The 18,368-nt window shown below is 36.3% G+C and overlaps 1 protein-coding gene across 1 annotated transcript in view; it reads right to left on the bottom strand.

Annotated features, from left to right (window-relative positions):
- The window catches only part of MPDZ (multiple PDZ domain crumbs cell polarity complex component), a gene marked incomplete at its 5' end in the record, with an annotated part of 130,133 nt that overhangs the window by 65,687 nt on the left and 46,078 nt on the right, over window positions 1-18,368 (bottom strand). The window contains 5 exons of the mRNA XM_079706709.1: window positions 5,392-5,515; window positions 5,765-6,049; window positions 12,625-12,792; window positions 15,393-15,509; window positions 17,658-17,867. Coding sequence (XP_079562835.1) covers window positions 5,392-5,515; window positions 5,765-6,049; window positions 12,625-12,792; window positions 15,393-15,509; window positions 17,658-17,867 — 904 coding nt within the window. The remainder of the gene's footprint in view (window positions 1-5,391; window positions 5,516-5,764; window positions 6,050-12,624; window positions 12,793-15,392; window positions 15,510-17,657; window positions 17,868-18,368) is intronic.

Below are 18,368 nucleotides of genomic sequence, written 5' to 3'. Positions count from 1 at the left end.
TTTTTAAGTGCATTGTTATTAAGGAGCTTACTATAAACCAAAAAACAAGTTTAGACGCTGCTTCATCCAAGGTGGGTTTCATACGAGCAAAGAGGCTGGCTCTGAAACGTTTCCACAGGTACGCTGGTTTGCTCTGATGCTGCCATCTTTCCCACCAGGAACCACCAGACAACTATACTATAGTAAAATCAAAACGTATGACTACAAGACACAACTTAACTCAGTGGCCCATCCTGGGAATCTAACCCATCATCTTGTTCTCATTGGCACCATGCATTCTGCAATAAAGCAAGCCACAGACATGCGACAAGTCTTCACGAGCTATGGTCAACATGACCTCTAAATTAATTCTTAACAACATGACCTCTAAATTAATTCTTAACAGCATATTTAACTCATGACTCTACCAGTTATTAAGGCTGTCAGGTCATGTCAACCACATGAACAAAGAGGTTGACATCAGTTAGCTCGGCTTGTACTTTCCTTTCACCAAATGATCATTTTCGGGCTTCAATAACTTCGAGGTAATATCCACTGACTAGATTTTGGTTGTAACTCATAACTCAATTTTTTCCTAAAAGAGGTATAGTAGGGATAGCCCAAACCATGTACTATAGAACCAAAAAACTGGTTCCAAATTTGAGTTCCAGCACTTCTAATCAGTGTGGCTTTGGGCAACTGACTTAACTTCACAATGGCCTGCATTTTACTCATCTGTGATATGGGGACAATGCCCACTTTTAGGGTTGTTTAAAGAATTTTTTGAGAAAAGCACATGTAGCGTTCCTTTCAAAGTGCTCAGTAAAGTACAAAAGAAAACTCACAGAATATATTTAAAAGACATCTCCAATCCAAAGCTACATTGCTTTCTAATGCCTTAATGCAAATCGTAATTCAGCTTCAAAATGAAGCTTGTTATTACAGCAATGCCACTGCAGCTCTGAGTGACTCAAGGATTCACATGCCTTGTATGGTGTGTGAAAACCAGAGACAGACTCAGGTTTGAGTCCTAGTTCCAGAGAAATTCCTGAGTCTATGTTTCTGTACCTCATCAGCGAAGAAAAGGTAACACCTTCCTTTCCTTCTTACTTTTTTACCTTCAAGACCTAGTACAACATAATTAGCCAATGTACCACAGACCTATCAAAAATAATCAAGATTAAAATTTTCAAAGGTCACTATATGCATATGTACATAACTGTGTATATCTGCACATAACATCCCCCCCACTAAATTTAACAAAGTTTAAAAACCCCAGGTTATTCTTAAAATCACAGCAAATGGATGATGACAGCTCTTAGAGAAACCTATCATTTATTAATAATTTCTTCTGATTATAACTAGGAAAGAAACAAATTACCCAGAAAGTGAAAACTGCAAACAACTTCACATAAAGAAGAGACCTATTCTATGAAAATGTGTTCAGTGATAGACCCTTTCATGACGCACTCTCCTACCAGCACAAAGCCAGTCTCAATTAGATATTCTAAAATGCTACCACACTTTTTGTTACTTCAAGTTGTAAAGGCAACACCTTCCTACATTAAAAGCTTAAATGAATGCTTTAATTAAATTGTTTTAATGTTCTACTGAGATTTTTTAAATAGGCCTTTTTCATTATTCCTTTACATCTAGTTACTCTGGGCATTGTAGAAATCTGAATATTGAAATCTCCTGTCAAATGAGATAAGAGAGAAATATTCTCGCTTTGGCATACAGAATTTGCACTCCAAGATGCCAGAGGAACTCAACTGGGCCCCAGGAAATCAAACAGCTAAGGACAAAGCCCTATAAGCATTTTGGGTTGTACATTATTCAAATAATGGAAACTAAGCAGAAAAGTAAAACTAAAAGATACATATTACATATATATGTTAACACTTTTATATTACAGTTTGGTTGGTAAACTAATGGTGTTATAATTTCACACAAGTAAGTGGTTTAGTCTCACAAAACAAATTAAAGAGCTTTTATATTTTAATGTTAAAATCAAACTACTGAGGTATAAATGGATTTCCGGATATGAAAGCAAGGACATTCACCTTCTACTCTTTTTTTCCCCCCAAATCCTAATCATTTTGGTATATTTTTTAAAATCAAAACTCAACTGCTAAAGTAGAAGCAACCGAAGTTTCCAACGACAGATGAGTGGATAAATGAAATTTGCTGTAAACACACACACACACACACACAGAGGAATATTATTCAGCCTTTTATTAATAAGGAAGGAAATTCTGATACGTTACAACATGGATGAACCTTGAAGACATTACAAAATAAGCCAGTCACAAAGGGACAAATACCATAGAATTCCATTTACATAAGGTACCCAGAGTAGTCAAAATTTATAGAGACAGAGAGGAGAATGGGGAGGATGCCAGGAGCTAGGGGAGAGGAGGGAATGGGGAGTTAGTGATTAATGGGTACAGTTTCACTCAGGGAAGATGAAACTCTGGAGATGGATGGTGGTGATGGTTGCACAGCAATGTGATGTACTTAATGCCATAGAAATATACACTTAAAAATGGTTAAAGTGATCAATTGCACGTTATGTATCTTGTACTACACTAAAAAAAGGATATATCCTGATGTCGTAACAGAAAAAAACAAAAAAATCCATATGACTGTCTCAACAGATGAAAGAAAATATTTCACAAAATTCAACATTCTCTCAGCAAACTAAGAACTGGTGAGCAATTCACAGGGTCAGACTGTAAAATCAGATGTACTGCAACCCCAGCTCTTACAGCAGCCTCCCAGCTGCTTCCAATCTAATTCATCCACCTGTTCCAGAATGATCATTAAACACACATCTGGTCACGTCACCCCTCTGCCCTTAGCTCCCACTGGCCACTGGCACCTAAGGCAGGGGGTGTCCTGAGGGAGGTCCTGTGTCCTGCATACGAAGAACTCACCAGGCAGCTGTCTCCCACCTACCATTCCTTCAGCTTCATCTCTGACTTTGCCCGCCATTATGCCACACTTCACCCACACCAAACAAACTTCAGTGATATTTCACGGTTCTCTGCCTTGGCTCTTCCGACTTTCCCAATGCCTCCACGAGGTGGTAGAAATCTCCTTCTTCAAGGACTAAATCAAACATCTACTCTTCTCTGAAACCTTTCTAGAAACTCCTCCACTCAGAGAGCAGGGATCAACTATTCCTTCATTTAAGGCTTCAATGTTCTCTGCATGAGGGTCTCTCACAGCAGGTATGATATTTTAATGCACTGAGGATTTTAGAAGTCAGTTTGTCTACTCTCCTAACCTCATATTCCTTGAGAAAAATGATTATATAATGGTGTCTATGCATAGTAGCCAGAATACAGAAAATAATTAATGTTTGAGAGTTGAGTAAATAAATACACTAGAATAGGATCTCTCATATGGGCTCTGCAAAATTTCTGTCTTATGAGTTAATAAAAAAAAATGGCCAATGACATGTGAGAAATGCTGCATCCTGTAACCTTTTCTTAGAGATCCACAATGCATTTTTTTTTTTTTTCTATTTCTTTCTTTTTTTTTTTTTTGTGGCACACAGGCCTCTCACTGTTGCGGCCTCTCCCGTTGCGGAGCACAGGCTCTGGACGAGCAGGCTCAGTGGCCATGGCTCACGGGCCCAGCCGCTCCGCGGCACGTGGGATCCTCCCGGACCGGGGCACGAACCCACGTCCCCTGCATCGGCAGGCGGACTCTCAATCACTGCGCCACCAGGGAAGCCCCACAATGCATATTTGACTATCAAAGCTACTGAGTGATGAAAACAGAAACACCTGTCTCTTTAAGTTTATCACATTCCAAACTCTGAAACTTGGAACCCATTTAATAACTCCTATTAACAGCCTACAAAACTAGTATTGTAAGCAACATGCTTTCAGAAACACTGCATTAGCAGATGAGATATTTTTGACATGTTTAGGTATCTATAGTACATATCCCATAATTAATGAATTAGAGAAAGTTCTGTAGCTTAAGTTATATATTATTCTATTAAATGTAATATATAAGAAATAGTAAAGCTAATTAAGTAGAAATTCTCTGCTATAAGTCTCTATGTAGCTGCTGTTGGTAGCGCCCAGCTGCCAGCAAATGGAACAAAATCTAGAAGGAGGCAGAGACCGGAATCCCAGTCACCAGCTAAGCAACGCTGGCTTCTCTGCCAAGTCCAGAATTTAACAAGGAAACTAAACCCCACCACAGACACCAATGTAAAGGGTGCTGGCTTGGTTACATCCTAGAAGGAGGAAAAAGCTCTCTGAAGCACAGCTAACCAGAGAGTCTTGAGCTGTAATCAGACCTCCAGGGAAGCTGATTTATGGCCCTACTGATCAGCACCGAGCACTAAAGACAGAGCTGAGCCATGTCACTGCTCAACTCAAAAGAAGAACAAATGTGACCTGCCTGGATATAATTTTAGCTACTGTAATCAGGATTTTATTTCTACAGTGGGTCTTCTTTGCCCAATTCAGGAGATTTGGGATTATTAACCAGCCACAACCCTGTACAGGTAAAAGAGGACATAAAAATCCTGCCACCTGGGAAGGACTACTGAATAACTGCAATTAAATTTTGGTGATTGCGCACCTCCTGTCTTTCTAGTCTTTATTTCAGCAAACGAAAGAAATTAAATACCAACTGATTTATGCATAACTGGTAGCATTCAAAGAAACTAATAATTTCCTTTTCCGAAGAATTTAGAATTCCAAATCGCTGACTTTTCATTTTCTAAGAATGCCTTTTCTGATTTGCTGTATCATACATAAACACTTGTATATCTTTTACTTGAATGGAAATGAGGCTCATGAATACTTGTAAATAACTAGGAGAGTGAGGGTTATAAGCTAGTCTGAATTAAACAAACCTGTTAACCATTTCAGATAAAAATAATGAGTACATAAAAAGAATAACGATAAAAACTAAGGGAGGGATCTCCCTGGTGGTGCAGCGGTTAGGAATCTGCCTGCCAATGCAGGGGACACGAGTTTCAGCCCTGGTCCAGGAAGATCCCACATGCCTCGGAGCAATTAGGCCCGTGCACCACAACTACTGAGCCTGTGCTCAGTCCGTGAATCACAACTACTGAGTCCGTGTGCCACAACTACTGAAGCCCGCGCACCTAGAGCCCATGCTCCGCAACGAGAGGAGCCACCGCAATGAGAAGCCCGCACACCACAACGAAGAGTAGCCCATGCTCACTGCAACTAGAAAAAGCCCGCGCACAGCAACGAAGACCCAACACAGCCAAAAATAAATAAATAAATAATTTTTGTAAACGCTTAAAAAAAAACTTATGGGAAATTTTACAACATCTATTATGTTACCTATACTCAAATATTTCCTCTTGGCCAGGGGTTTGGGAGGAAAGGTGTATGTGGAAAATAGGAAACTTACCCAGGCTAGAATTGCCTTTTGCTATCGTAATAGTCCTCTCGAAAGATTCTTTGGATATAGTTTGAAGCATGACACACTCAGCAGCAGAAGCCAGGGATCCCTGTCGAATTAAGAACTTGGAGCCCTGTCAGAAAATAAAAATAAGTCATGTGGAAAGGAAAACTAGACTTTGGAGTATGATTTCAACATCACCCATGTTCTCTAACTGGTTATGCTTTATTCAGCAAGAACCTACAAACAAAACAAGTTCATAGGTTGTCTTCTGAAAATCTCAATATCAGGCAAGCGCTGGCTCCAGAGGAGCCAGAATAATCTAACCCCTCACTGTCCCCAACCTCATCATCATACGCAAACCATCTCTTGAGAATGTTACCTTTCCACCTGAATCAGTCAGCACAGGAGAACTCAGTTCTGCACTTGATATAACTTCATTTGGTCGGTGAGGTTCAGTCCACACTCTTGTGTTGTCACATCCGTATTGCTGTTCAATAGCATTGGCAGGTGTATAATCATTTATGGTAAAGCCAGAAGCAGTCCCCATGCTCAAGTCCACTGAAGGCGGACTCTCGTCCCGTCTTTGCAGGAGATTCTGGGCATACAGCTCCTCCAAGGACATATGCAAGTCAAGTACTGGATCTGAGGAATTTTCAGTAACATCCTGATGATTAAAGAACAAAAAATAAAAATTACGGCCAGAACTGCATCAATGCATTTCGTAAGATCTTAATGAACAACTATTTAGTGAAAAACAAACACAACATAATTTTTAACTACTCAAGAAGTATTAGCAAACATACATTCTTTGCTTACCTGATAGTCCAAACATGTTTATTTTTATAAATGATTCTGAATACATTTCCTGCAAATCATACATCTCATACTGAGTCATATTAGTACTTAAGATCATTAAGACATAATATTCTGTTCTACTCACAAATAAAATTACTCAGAGTTCAATACATATAAGAAAGTAAATATATATTTCTAAATCTCATTTAGAAAGTATTTCATATCCAATCTGTCTGAAAGTTTCTATTCATTATAAAATTCGAAGATAAAGAGTATGACATTAATTGATTTCAATTTATAAGAACCTCCAAGAAAAACACTGTTTGGATAGGGATTTGTAGGTATTTATGTAGTTGAAAAGGAAGTCATACAATTCATATTTTTATAGGGAAATTTTTCTCAAATATTATGCAAGTTGTAGCAGAAGAAATAGTACTAAGAAATGGTGTCATAAGATGTAGGTTCTAATCCAGACTCTCTTATTAACAATCTATATATCACAGAACCTCTCTTGGCTCTATGTTACATAATTTCTAGAATTCCCTGAAACTCTAGAATTCTACAGATCTACGTAAATACATGTATCTACTTACAACCCATATATTGCATCACTTACGTGCTTTGGACAAGCAGTGCTCTTCCATGAACTGCTGTTGAATAAGTGTATTAATTGTTCCTTCAATCCTTTTACTGACGTTTTTAAAGTATAAAATTAGGGTATGAATACATTATCCTCAAAAAAGATTCAGGCCATACAGAGGTAATATTATGTATGCATACAGAGTACAGTATGAAAGTCTTCCCTTATGGCTCATTCATCCAGTCCTTTCCTCAGTAGAAATAAGGGGCTGGCATCTGTTGGGTGTTTATTCATCAAATTTTTTATGTATCTGTCTAATACATATGTACAAGCACAGATGCACACATTCACATGCACATATACATGTTCATTTTTAAAATCTAAACTAAACTATATACTAAGTAGTATATTTCTACTTGCTTTTCTGAAGTATCTTTACTATCTTAACGTGAGAGATTTCCTTGTCAGTAAATATGTTGTCATTGACATATTCTGAATATAAAGTCATTGTGATATATATTGCAAGTATTTTCCAAGCTTGTCACTTGTCTTTCTTTAAAAATAAGCTTATTTATTTATTTATTTTTGGCTGCGTTGGGTCTTTGTTGCTGTGCGTGGGCTTTTTTATAGTTGCAGTGAGCAGGGGCTACTCTTCGTTGCGACGCGCAGGCTTCTCACTGCAGTGGCTTCTCTCGTTGCAGAGCACAGGCTCTAGGTGCGCAGGCTTCAGTAGTTGTGGCACGTGGGCTCGGTAGCTGTGGCTCGTGGGCTCTAGAGCGCAGGCTCAGTATCTGCGGCGCACAGGCTTAGTTGCTCTGCTACATGTGGGATCTTCCTGGACCAGGGCTCGAACTTGTGTCCCATGCACTGGCAGGTGGATTCCTAACCACTGCGCCACCAGGGAAATCCTTGTCACTTGTCTTTTAAGTTTGTATGTGTTATATACCTATACATGCTGAAGTTAAATTCTTTATGCGATCAAGAATTCTTTATGTAATTTTTTATGAAATTCTTTATGTAATCAAATTTGTCAATTTTTTTACGCTTCTGGGTTTTATATATTGCTTAATAATTCCTTCCTCTGCACAGAGTAAATGAAATGCTTTGTAGTATTTTTCTCCAACTTTATAAATGCTTAGTTGGCAGATTCAGTATTAACCCATCTAGAATTTATTTCAGGGTGTGGTGTGGGATATGGGTCTCTTTCATTTTTTTTCTAAGTTGGTAATCAATGACTCCAACACAGTTTATTACACTCTTCTTGCTCAATCAAGTTTTTGTCTCTCTGGAAATATCAAATATTCCTCGTATAAAGCACTGAGGCAAGTAGGAATATCATACAAGCAAATACGATCTTTAAAATCCTCAGGAACAAAGGATAGAAAGTATCATCCTCCACACTCCTAGAACCTAAATAACAACCTGTTGGCTCATTCAACCAACTTTATTTTAGTCTTATGAAAAAAAACAAAACAACGTACTTACTAGAGAATTGGTTAGCTTGTGTATTACTAAATTAATTATAATAATTATCAGTAAATCATCCCTACCACTTCTCAAATAAAGATGACAATCAAAACTACTTTTCATCACAAAAAGAGGTCAAGCTGCCCTTGTTAGCTGGGGTTTACTATAAACCATGTAACAGAAATCTTCATGAATTATTCATGAAGGAGTTAACAGAGGCACATAGAAAAGAAAGAGCTAATCAACATAGCAGACAACATACGCCTACTTCAGAAACATTTCTAGTTGCTGAACAACCGAGTTTTATTTTTAAAAGTCTCATGGATCTAAAAGAAAAGCAGTTCTTCCCTCATAAGATGTCCAAAAATAACTACGGTTTCCCAGTGCAACTTGGAATCTAAACTGAAGTCTTTCAAAATTCCATATTAATAGGTGCCTCCCCTTGACACATTCTTGTTCTCAGGAAAAATGGGGGAAAGGTTAAATTAAAATGCCAATTATATTTGAAAGTAGCTCTTTTTTTTATGTGCAATGCATATAATGTTATACTTGGGCACATTATTTACCCACAGAATATGTTTACATGACGAGCTAAATACTTAAGCATTCACTGGACACAACCTGCTTTTTTTCAATAATAACTCTATCACAGAAGTCATTCTGTACTTTTAAAAATATATCATAAGCACAGCTGCTCCAACTTAAATTGTTCTCCCACTCTTTCTGAGATAAGGTACCCTTACTTTATTATCTGTATTCTTATCCTACTGAGGGAAAAGGCAACAACTTTCATACCTTTGCGAGCTTGTAGTTTTGTCACTAAGACTTCCACAATCACTCTCATCATCTTGACCAGAATGATGTAATTAGTTTTTGATACTAACCCTTTCTCCAAAAAATAAAAATTAAAAAATGGTATCAACATTTTAAACTTAAGTGTGAAGGCAGCAATATTTTATGCTATAGTACAACACTAAGTGGAGATTTGTTCCTCTAAATACGTAGATTTTTTAAAAAAATTATGGAATCCATTAGTTTTGTTTGGGGTGCAAGGTATGAAGAGGGGTTTCTATCGTGACAAACATGAAGTTCAACTTAAACTAGAAACAACAGCACTTCCTAGAGGGTCCAATATTCAGCAATGCAGGACATGCACCAAACGTAATCATTTCATCCCTGGAGCAAGAGTGTGAACGTGGGTGTACTAGGGAGTGTCGGGCATGGCCGTGTGGATAAGAAGAGGAGATTCATTACATAGCTATTGAATCTTTATTGATTGTACTTTTAAGCCAAAATAGGGAAAAATAAATGAAAGCATCTTCTTCCCCAAAACTATATTGAGCTTTTAAACGAAAGTCTACAAGCATTTAGTAAGTTCCTAAAACAATTATTTCTGCATTCTATTATGTCTTGGGGTGACAAAGAAAGGGGGGCAAAAAAATTAATCGAAAACTTAAAACCTAGAACAATGAGAAAACCCATTGGCTTCTTGCCTTTAAAATCTACATTTCAGTGACCTGATTCTATTAATCCAAATACCATTGAAGTGGCCATATTTTTCAGATTCTTGAGTAATGGTTGTTTCCCTTAAATGGTAATTAATCAAATTAAGCAAATACAACTCCTTAAAAAAAAAAAAAAAAGCAGAATGGTCCCCCAAATGGGAGAATTTTGTGCAAAGGATGTCTACCATATGCCTACAGCCCTATGCCGTCTAAGCAGCTGTCCTGGCCCAGGCTCTACCCTTAGGGGGAAGACCTCCCTCCATGATGAGTCCCTGCTCTGGGTGATCAGCTCTTGGAGCTTCCAGTGGCATACCTAGCAATGGTCCAAAGGCTTCTCTCATCAAGGTAAAGGAGAGAGGTAAAATTATTTGTGCATTTCCAGCCACCATTTAAGGCTACAAGATTATTACATAATTAGCAAAGTCAAAAGCCTGAGGAATCACTGAGATCCTCACACTCTATTTTATCCTTCTTTCAAATCTGTATGGAAGCTTCTTTGTTTTTCTTAAGTATCATACATGGTATGATTTTATCAATTAAAGAATTCCAAAGTAAGCTCACTTTCCTTTAAGAAAAATGGTCTACTCTATATTCTGTAACAAATTGCCATTCTTTTAAAAATAAGTTTAGTGCAAAGTAATAGGAAGATGAAAGAACCATCTAATTTTTTCAATTTTCCAGTAAAATATCTAGGTACTAAAAAAATGCCACAAAACAAATACGCCAAAAAAAATGTTGCAGAGATTTACCATGATACACAAACAGCCCTACTTTCTAAGAAAACAGAAAGCACACAGGAGTTTCACAATGTGTTTTAAAACACCCTCATTAATATCTTCTTTGTTGTTTTGTAGTTTAAATATTTCAGATGATAGGCCAGCTTGCCAAAATTTGCTTCAACAAAAGAGTAAACTGTTTAATGAAAAGAAAAAAAAAAAGGCAAACAGACCTCAGTAAGCCAATACGTTGTGCTGCATATAGCCAGCATTTGCCCTGTAAAATATATGCTTCTCAGTTTGCAGATTGTGTAATCTCCTTTAAGTAACAATTACTAAGTTAAACAATGCAATCTGTCCCACTGGCAAGAAGGAGTGTGCTATGCTGCAGATTAGGAGATTCCATGAGGAGATGAACTCAGCTTCCAGCCCTGAGGCCAGTAAAGATGGAATCTGTTCCAGACAGTACTCAGTCAGATAGACCGTCTCAGGTGTGGTGAGAGAGGAACAGCTGCTCCATTCAAGATTATACCTTGCAAACCAATTCAAGGAGATTACCCAGCATCATTTACAAGGATAACAGGTGCACCCTGAACATGAAAGAAAATGCTTTGAAAATGTTCTGGCCAAAAAGTTACTTGTTAATCAGGAAAGGAGGAAAACTGCCCAAGGCCTATGGAAATTCCACTTTTCAACTTATTCATAAATACACATTCCCTTCCCACTGAATTTACGTGAAAAACATATATTTCATATATTTAAGAAAGAATTATTGGGCCTCCCTGGTGGCGCAGTGGTTGAGAGTCCGCCTGCCGATGCAGGGGATACGGGTTCGTGCCCCGGTTTGGGAGGATCCCATATGCCGCGGAGCGGCTGGGCCCGTGAGCCATGGCCGCTGAGCCTGCGCATCCGGAGCCTGTGCTCCGCAACGGGAGAGACCACAACAGTGAGAGGCCCGCGTACCGCAAAAAAAAAAAAAGAATTATTATTCAGTCTTTTATCTTAATTTTTATATTTATTTACAGTATATTTCCAACACAGGAGAATATATCCATATATGAACCCTTTGCCCAGATTTAACGGACATTAATATTTTGGCATATTTTCTTCAATCGCTCTTTCTTCTTAAAGGATATAATGTGTTACAGATACAGCTAATTCCCATGCTTTCTTTTTTCTCCAAGAATAACTTCTTTCCTGAAGTTGAAAGGAATCATTCCCACACATTTTCAGATTTTTAAAGTATACACACTCACACATATACTCATAAATATACACCAAATTGCTCTGTATATCAATTCTGAGAAAATATAATCAACTCCAACTAATCAACAGAAAGACAAGCAACTCCACACAAAAATGGCCAAAAGATATGAAGAGGCCATTGGTGGAAGTGAAAACCAGATGGCCAATATAGGAAAACCTGTTCAACCTCACCAGTAATCAGGAACTCCAAATTCAAACAGTAAGATATCATTCCACACCCAAAAGACTGGATAAGTTTAAAAATATTACTTAATAAACATTATAGAGTGTGTCATGAAGAAAATAAATAGCACTGGGTGGGGCACTTACACCAATAATCTATTTCTAAAATTTAGATGGCACAGACATGTCAAATAGTAGCTAAATTCTCCATTTGCATCCAGTGACTTAAACATAATTTTGCCATTCACTGGGGTTTTTATATAAAGTATTCTTTGGCATCATTTTATATAAAAATGTAAGACAGCATTAACTTTAACTTAGCTAATAAATATTAAAGTAATGAAAGGAATATTTTACTGTCCAACTTTCCATGAGAGTCAGCTTTAAAACCATTAAGAAAATAAAGTAACTCTTGTAATTTTTCCAAGGTAGACACTGCCAAGAACCCAATTTGAGAAATACATTTCATTAAAATGTTTCTGTCTAACATGCAAATCCTAATCAAAGTTTTGAACCTTTGTGTCTGTCACGCTGTATCACAGAACCTAGATTTAAATAGTCCCTTGGAGTCTACAAGATACCCAATTAACACTACCTAAAGGAAACTGCACTTTAATCTGATAATGAATCCCTGACTAGAAAAACATAATGTTTCTAACATGCCCCTCCCAAAACACCCCGTTAACAATGACCTCTGGGAAATTACGCACAAAGTTCTCCCATAAATAAAATGGCATTTCCTTTGTACCTTGGGAGGAGAAGATGGAAGGGAGGGACCAAAATTCAGATTATCACTACAAGCACTGCCCTGAAGAGATAAAAGAGAGGCTTGAGTGGAGTAGATACTGTCGTTATCAGGAGAGTACTGAGACTCAAAGGCAGATTCATCTGCTAAGTCAGCATCATTTGTGTCCACCTAGGAATAAAAACAATAATATCAATTGGGAATTCTGTTCTGATACATATATGACAAAGTCTCCACTTGAGACTAAAGGGCATACTGCTTTCATTCTTTTGTCTATTCTATTTTCTACATGACCTCTTCACCCTCTTCAACATATCAGAAACTAACTAATGCAACAGAACAAGGACAAACTGGTGCTAGCACAGAAGGTTACTTTATTCCATCAATAAAAGGGCAAAAGGTAACAATTTACAAAGGGCTTGGAGCAATTCTAAGTATAAATATTTCCATAAATTAAAAACACTTTTTTCCAGTTCACATTTTTTTTAAAAAGTAGCTGCCCAAACTCCTAGAATTTTATAATAAAATGAATGAGATCATCACTTTTCCTATTCAACTAAAATAAATTATTATTCAACAAGGCAGCTAAGCAATTATCTATTTGTAAAGCTCACAAAACAATATATTTTGTTTAAATTATCCTTTAAATAGATTTTAAAACCATTCAAGTTACAGGTCCAGAATTTTATGGTGATCACTGGAAATCAAAAATAATATCTGTGATTTCATGTTGAAATTATATTAACAAACAAGGGACCTTATTATGATCTGGTTATAGTGAAGCTGTAAGTTACAAACGTCTACTGATGGAAAACTCAGAAAAAGTGAGTTAGAGAATTTCACAACATTTTATAAAAAAATCTTATTACTATTTTCTGTCGCAGAACCAAGTGAAACAATTAAGTCACGATGAGCTTGTAGCTCTTCTTACAATTCACTCACAGTTACACCTTAGAACAGACAGAAATGATGTAGATACTACCTTTCTCTAATATTACCAGTATTTTGTCTTGATGGCCAAAACCCGTATGTTCTATTTCTTTGTGATTTCGACTTACATGTTTAGCCAAGAAAAGTATCATAACATTATACCAGGTCACGTTCTTGCAAAAACCTGATTAAGAATACAGGTAGGGCATTTTAAAGTGACCCTCTCTCTAGTAATATATTTTAAATACATGTTCTGAGTTACTACTGACTATGTGGAGGTTTACCCTTTACAGATGCACATTATGTACAACAATCTAAATAGTAAATCTTTAACTTTTGCTATCTAGATAGTATTAACTAAGCCGAGTGTCACGGATTATAATAAATATTTAACAGTACCTAAGAACAATTTGTATGCTTATCGTTGATGCCCTAGAATCTTAAGAGAGATCCAAATAATCAATTCATCTAATTATCTTAGAGATTAAAACACTAGGGCCCAGAGAAATTGAGTGACCAATACAAGGTTACATAGCTATTACCATTATAAGATGTTAAACTCACTTAAAAGTGGGACTAATTTTTCTTTTTGACTGGCATTTATTTAAGAACATTCAAATATGCCATGTAAAATCTACAGAGACAATTGTTTCTTGGGGCACTTCTAGAGACACTGATATATTTGTGTCCTATAACATTTCAAAAATTTACTATAGCTGGGTACTATTTAATACATTTACACCATAGTACTTTATGTAGTTCACAGCATTCTAAGCTATCCAGTTTTGAAGTGGTAATAATGTCCACGGGGAATAGAGCCAAATGTTACCTGGTATGCTAAGTATTATAATGTGAAATTATTGCACTAATTACAATATACACCAAAACTTTCCAAATGGCTAATTCAGGAGCTGACAGTTGAAAAATACTAATAGAAGTATTATTAGTATTTTAATACTGAAGAACTATCCCCTTCAACACTAGGATTATTGGAATCAAAGAAATAATTCATACTCCAGTTTAAAGCACGATGTGCACAATTGGTTATAAATACCTAATGGAGAATTTCACAGGTTCTAAACCTCTCACTAGTCCAACACCACTAAAACATGTATTAAAAATATTCCTTTCTAGTTACACTGAGCAATGTTTCTTCCCAGAAAAATTTAGGTCAGGAACCTGGCTTCAGTGGTAGAAGTACTAGGAATAGGATGTGTAATTTGTTACACTTATATTGTATAAATGTGACGTGTATATTTATATCTGGTATTTAGTTTTATATTTTAACTGTTAACTGTTAACACAGCATTAGCTCTTCTACCAGACAATAAGGTTCTCAGGATCAAGAATCATGTATTTACCCAACAAAGTGGCCCCCAGTGGTCCCTAAATATGTTTATCCCCCAGTGGTCCCTAAATATGTTTATTACAATGAATGACTTTATATAGATCAAGTAAAAATAAAATTTTAATTTAAAAGTTTCTGGTAAATCAGTAATGTTAACATACATGTATTCATAGGAAACATGAGTTCTGCCTCTTTTGGAAGCTTTTGTGCTCTTAATCAATAACTGAACCAATTTATGTGATTTTCACATTATTAACATCTAATGAAATAATATACCTGTTACCTCATTAAAAAGAAGCCAAACAACTGATATATGACTGAATACTGAAAACAGTTAAAGAATGCCTGGAGATGCCCAAGTATGAAATTAGAGCAGAATGCCTAGTTTTCCAAAACATAACAAACAATATAGCAAGACTTTAGAATATTTTGAAAAGCAAAAATAAGACACATAAGATTTTGAAGGAAAGCTTGATAAGCTGTGGCCACTAACCAGAGCCAAGTCAGCCCTGAAGAGGGCTTTGTCAGCCAGCCCTTCCTCCTCGCAGGAATGTGGTGGGTAGAGAAAAGAATCCTCCTTAGCAGAAACATAACCCTCTTCTGGTGAAAGCTGCAGGGAGAATGAAGCCCAGTGTTTGAGGATGAGTTCATGAAAAAGAGAGAGAATGGGAAGGAGGGAGGGAAAGGGAAGACAGAGGGTGAGGGGAGAAAAAGTAAGGGGAGGAGAGGCAAAACCAGGAAAGTTTTCAAATAATGTTTTCAAATAATAAAGTCATAATAAACATACAACTTTAACATAAATGATGAGCACAGAATATGATAAATATTCATATTTAACAGTTTTATATTTTAAGATACAATGAGGATGTTTATTCCAATACCAACATCATCTGTTAGATGAGAATCCCTTTCTACCAATTTCTTCATCCTTCTTATAAAAGATATTCAAAATCAATAATTTTTTATATTATAATAATCTTCTGGTCATTTTTACCTGCCAAATATTTGGTTAAACGATGACTTCTTAATATAGAAAGAAGGCAACTTTTAGGTATTAAGACATAAAAGAAGTTGACGAAAAACAAAACATTAAAAAGAAGGACCAATTTCTCTCTGTCATCCCTTAGTAGAATATTATTTTAAAGAATGTAATTTCCTTGACAAGGAAAGTTAGTGAACCTTACAGTGAAGGCTCTTAATTTAGCATGGCTTAAAAGACAACCACCACCACCAACTCTGTATGTACACAATATGCTTAAATTGCACTCCTGAGATATCAAATTATAACCATGATCACAGTGACCAAAAACCTAGCATTCTTATTACAATCTCAGATAATAAAACAGGCTAAAATATTTAGACTGTCTTGCCTATATCACCCTATATCACCAATACATGCAGAAATATTTTAGAGAAAAAATGTTTATCTTCTTTTCCCACACATAAGAGTTTAATGGTCAGTAAAACTGTAAAAGAAATATTCATCATATACTGCAACGCATATTAAATTTGAAATATTAAATACTCTTATGAAAGAAACTTATTTTGGATCTACCTAGGAAAAAAAAGATCGCTTCTGAGTAAGTGGCATGGTTTCCCGATAAGGGCAGTAAAAAACATATATTTAGTTACGTTTGCCATTTTCTTTGTGTAACAACAGAAAGACCGGAACCAAATGTATGGTCAATCTTAATGAACATGTAGAGTCCCATAATGGCCTATCTTCATTCTTACACTCCCCGTTGTACTGATCTCTTGTTCTGATTTCTATAATCCTGGTTTGATTGAGGTTTGCTTAACATGCTCTTCCTTCTTCCCTTCCTCTTTCCCTCCCTTTGTGTTTTCATAAATATATTTTCATAGGTTACAGAAATTTATTGTAGAATAAAAAGCAGAGAATGAAACATTTAATAAACATTTTAATATATTAACAAGCTTACAATTTGAACAAACTCTCTGACAAAGTCAACAAACTTTCATTTGATGTTTATGCAAATGCATCTATGTGTCTGTGTTTTCTTAAGAGAAGGTATATTTGCCTTTTCACTTAAAATATACTTATACACTGAAAAAAACCAAATACTGAGACTGTCTCTAATATTTCATTGCAATTCAGTGATAAGTGGGCTATGCTGCAATCACTATACCTAATAAGCATACTGACATTATATAGCATGAATTTATTAGTTGTTTTTATATTGCAGTAATTAATAACATGAAGGTTATTCCCTCCCAGGAGGAGAGCTATAAGCTGATGAACCCATATTGGAAATTTCAATTTCTTGCTCTGTAGTAATTAGACAACAAATATATTGAAGTCAGTAGAATATAGGAACTTAGCCCACTCTGACAGAGATTCTACTTTCTTCCACGATAATTAAAGATTCCACTGTTAGTTGTTAATGCTATTAATTTCTGTAATATGCCACCATACTGGTATAGATTATTTTAAAGCCTATTTCTTTGAAAATACTTGATTCTATATTGATCATGACCTTATTTTGGAATTAAAAAGGTCAAAACTAAACCACAGAATGCTAAGTTTTAAATTTATTTCTGAACTTCCTAGCTGTTTTCTGCCCTTTACTCTTCTAAAAAATATTACTCAAAATTAAATCTTTACACTCATGGAGCCAATAACCATGTTGATGAAAAGTACCAAAAGTCATGATTCAATCATGAGAACACCTGAAGATAAAAGCCTGAACGCCAATACTGTTTGCAAATAAAAAGAAATCAGCAAAATCTGAATTCTTACGGGTAAAGGCTTGGCAACTCCTATTCTCACAGTTCCTGACGGTGCACCCTTCAGTGCCTGGACAGCTTCTTCGAGACTGCTGTTTTCCAAGTTAACGTCATTGACAAACATGAGTCGATCTCCAGGGAGAAGTCGTCCATCCTTTTCAGCAACACCACCAGGCACCAGAGAACGAATTACAATCACAGTGCTTGCTGGATCAATTGGATCCTGACAGAACGAAAAAGGAAAGAGAAGGCAGCTCCTTTCTACACTTAAAAATGTTGTTACAGGTTGTACACTCTGAATTGTAACAGATGGGTAATTGTTCCAAGTGTCTTTTAAAAATTTCATACAACACTCCCAATGAATTATCTGGGTGAAGGATATGTCCATTTTAAAGAGTTTAGGAAAAGTCTACACTAAACAGTGGCACCCTCACTTTCCATGGTTCCCAAGTAGACCTCTTAAATTATACAGGTAAGTGTAAAATTATAACTTTAACTTTTGATAAACTGTTCAATTTTATAACTATCATCTGAGATCCATGAATTATTAACAGCAGTGTTTATTGATAAGATGATAGCATTGTGGATCACTGGTAGATGTGAGTATACTGAGGGAAGGGCCTGTTTTTGAAATGAAGAAATACAGAAGGAGGCCATATCATATTTGGTGATGCAGTGTCTTCAGATACACAGCAATATTAGAACAAGACTCCAGAACCAGGCC

The sequence above is a fragment of the Hyperoodon ampullatus genome (genome assembly GCF_949752795.1).
Source record: "Hyperoodon ampullatus genome assembly, chromosome: 6".
Classification (NCBI taxonomy): Eukaryota; Metazoa; Chordata; class Mammalia; order Artiodactyla; family Ziphiidae; genus Hyperoodon; species Hyperoodon ampullatus.
The sequence above is the reverse complement of the archived record's forward strand: the minus strand, read 5'-3'. Positions and strand labels throughout refer to the sequence as shown.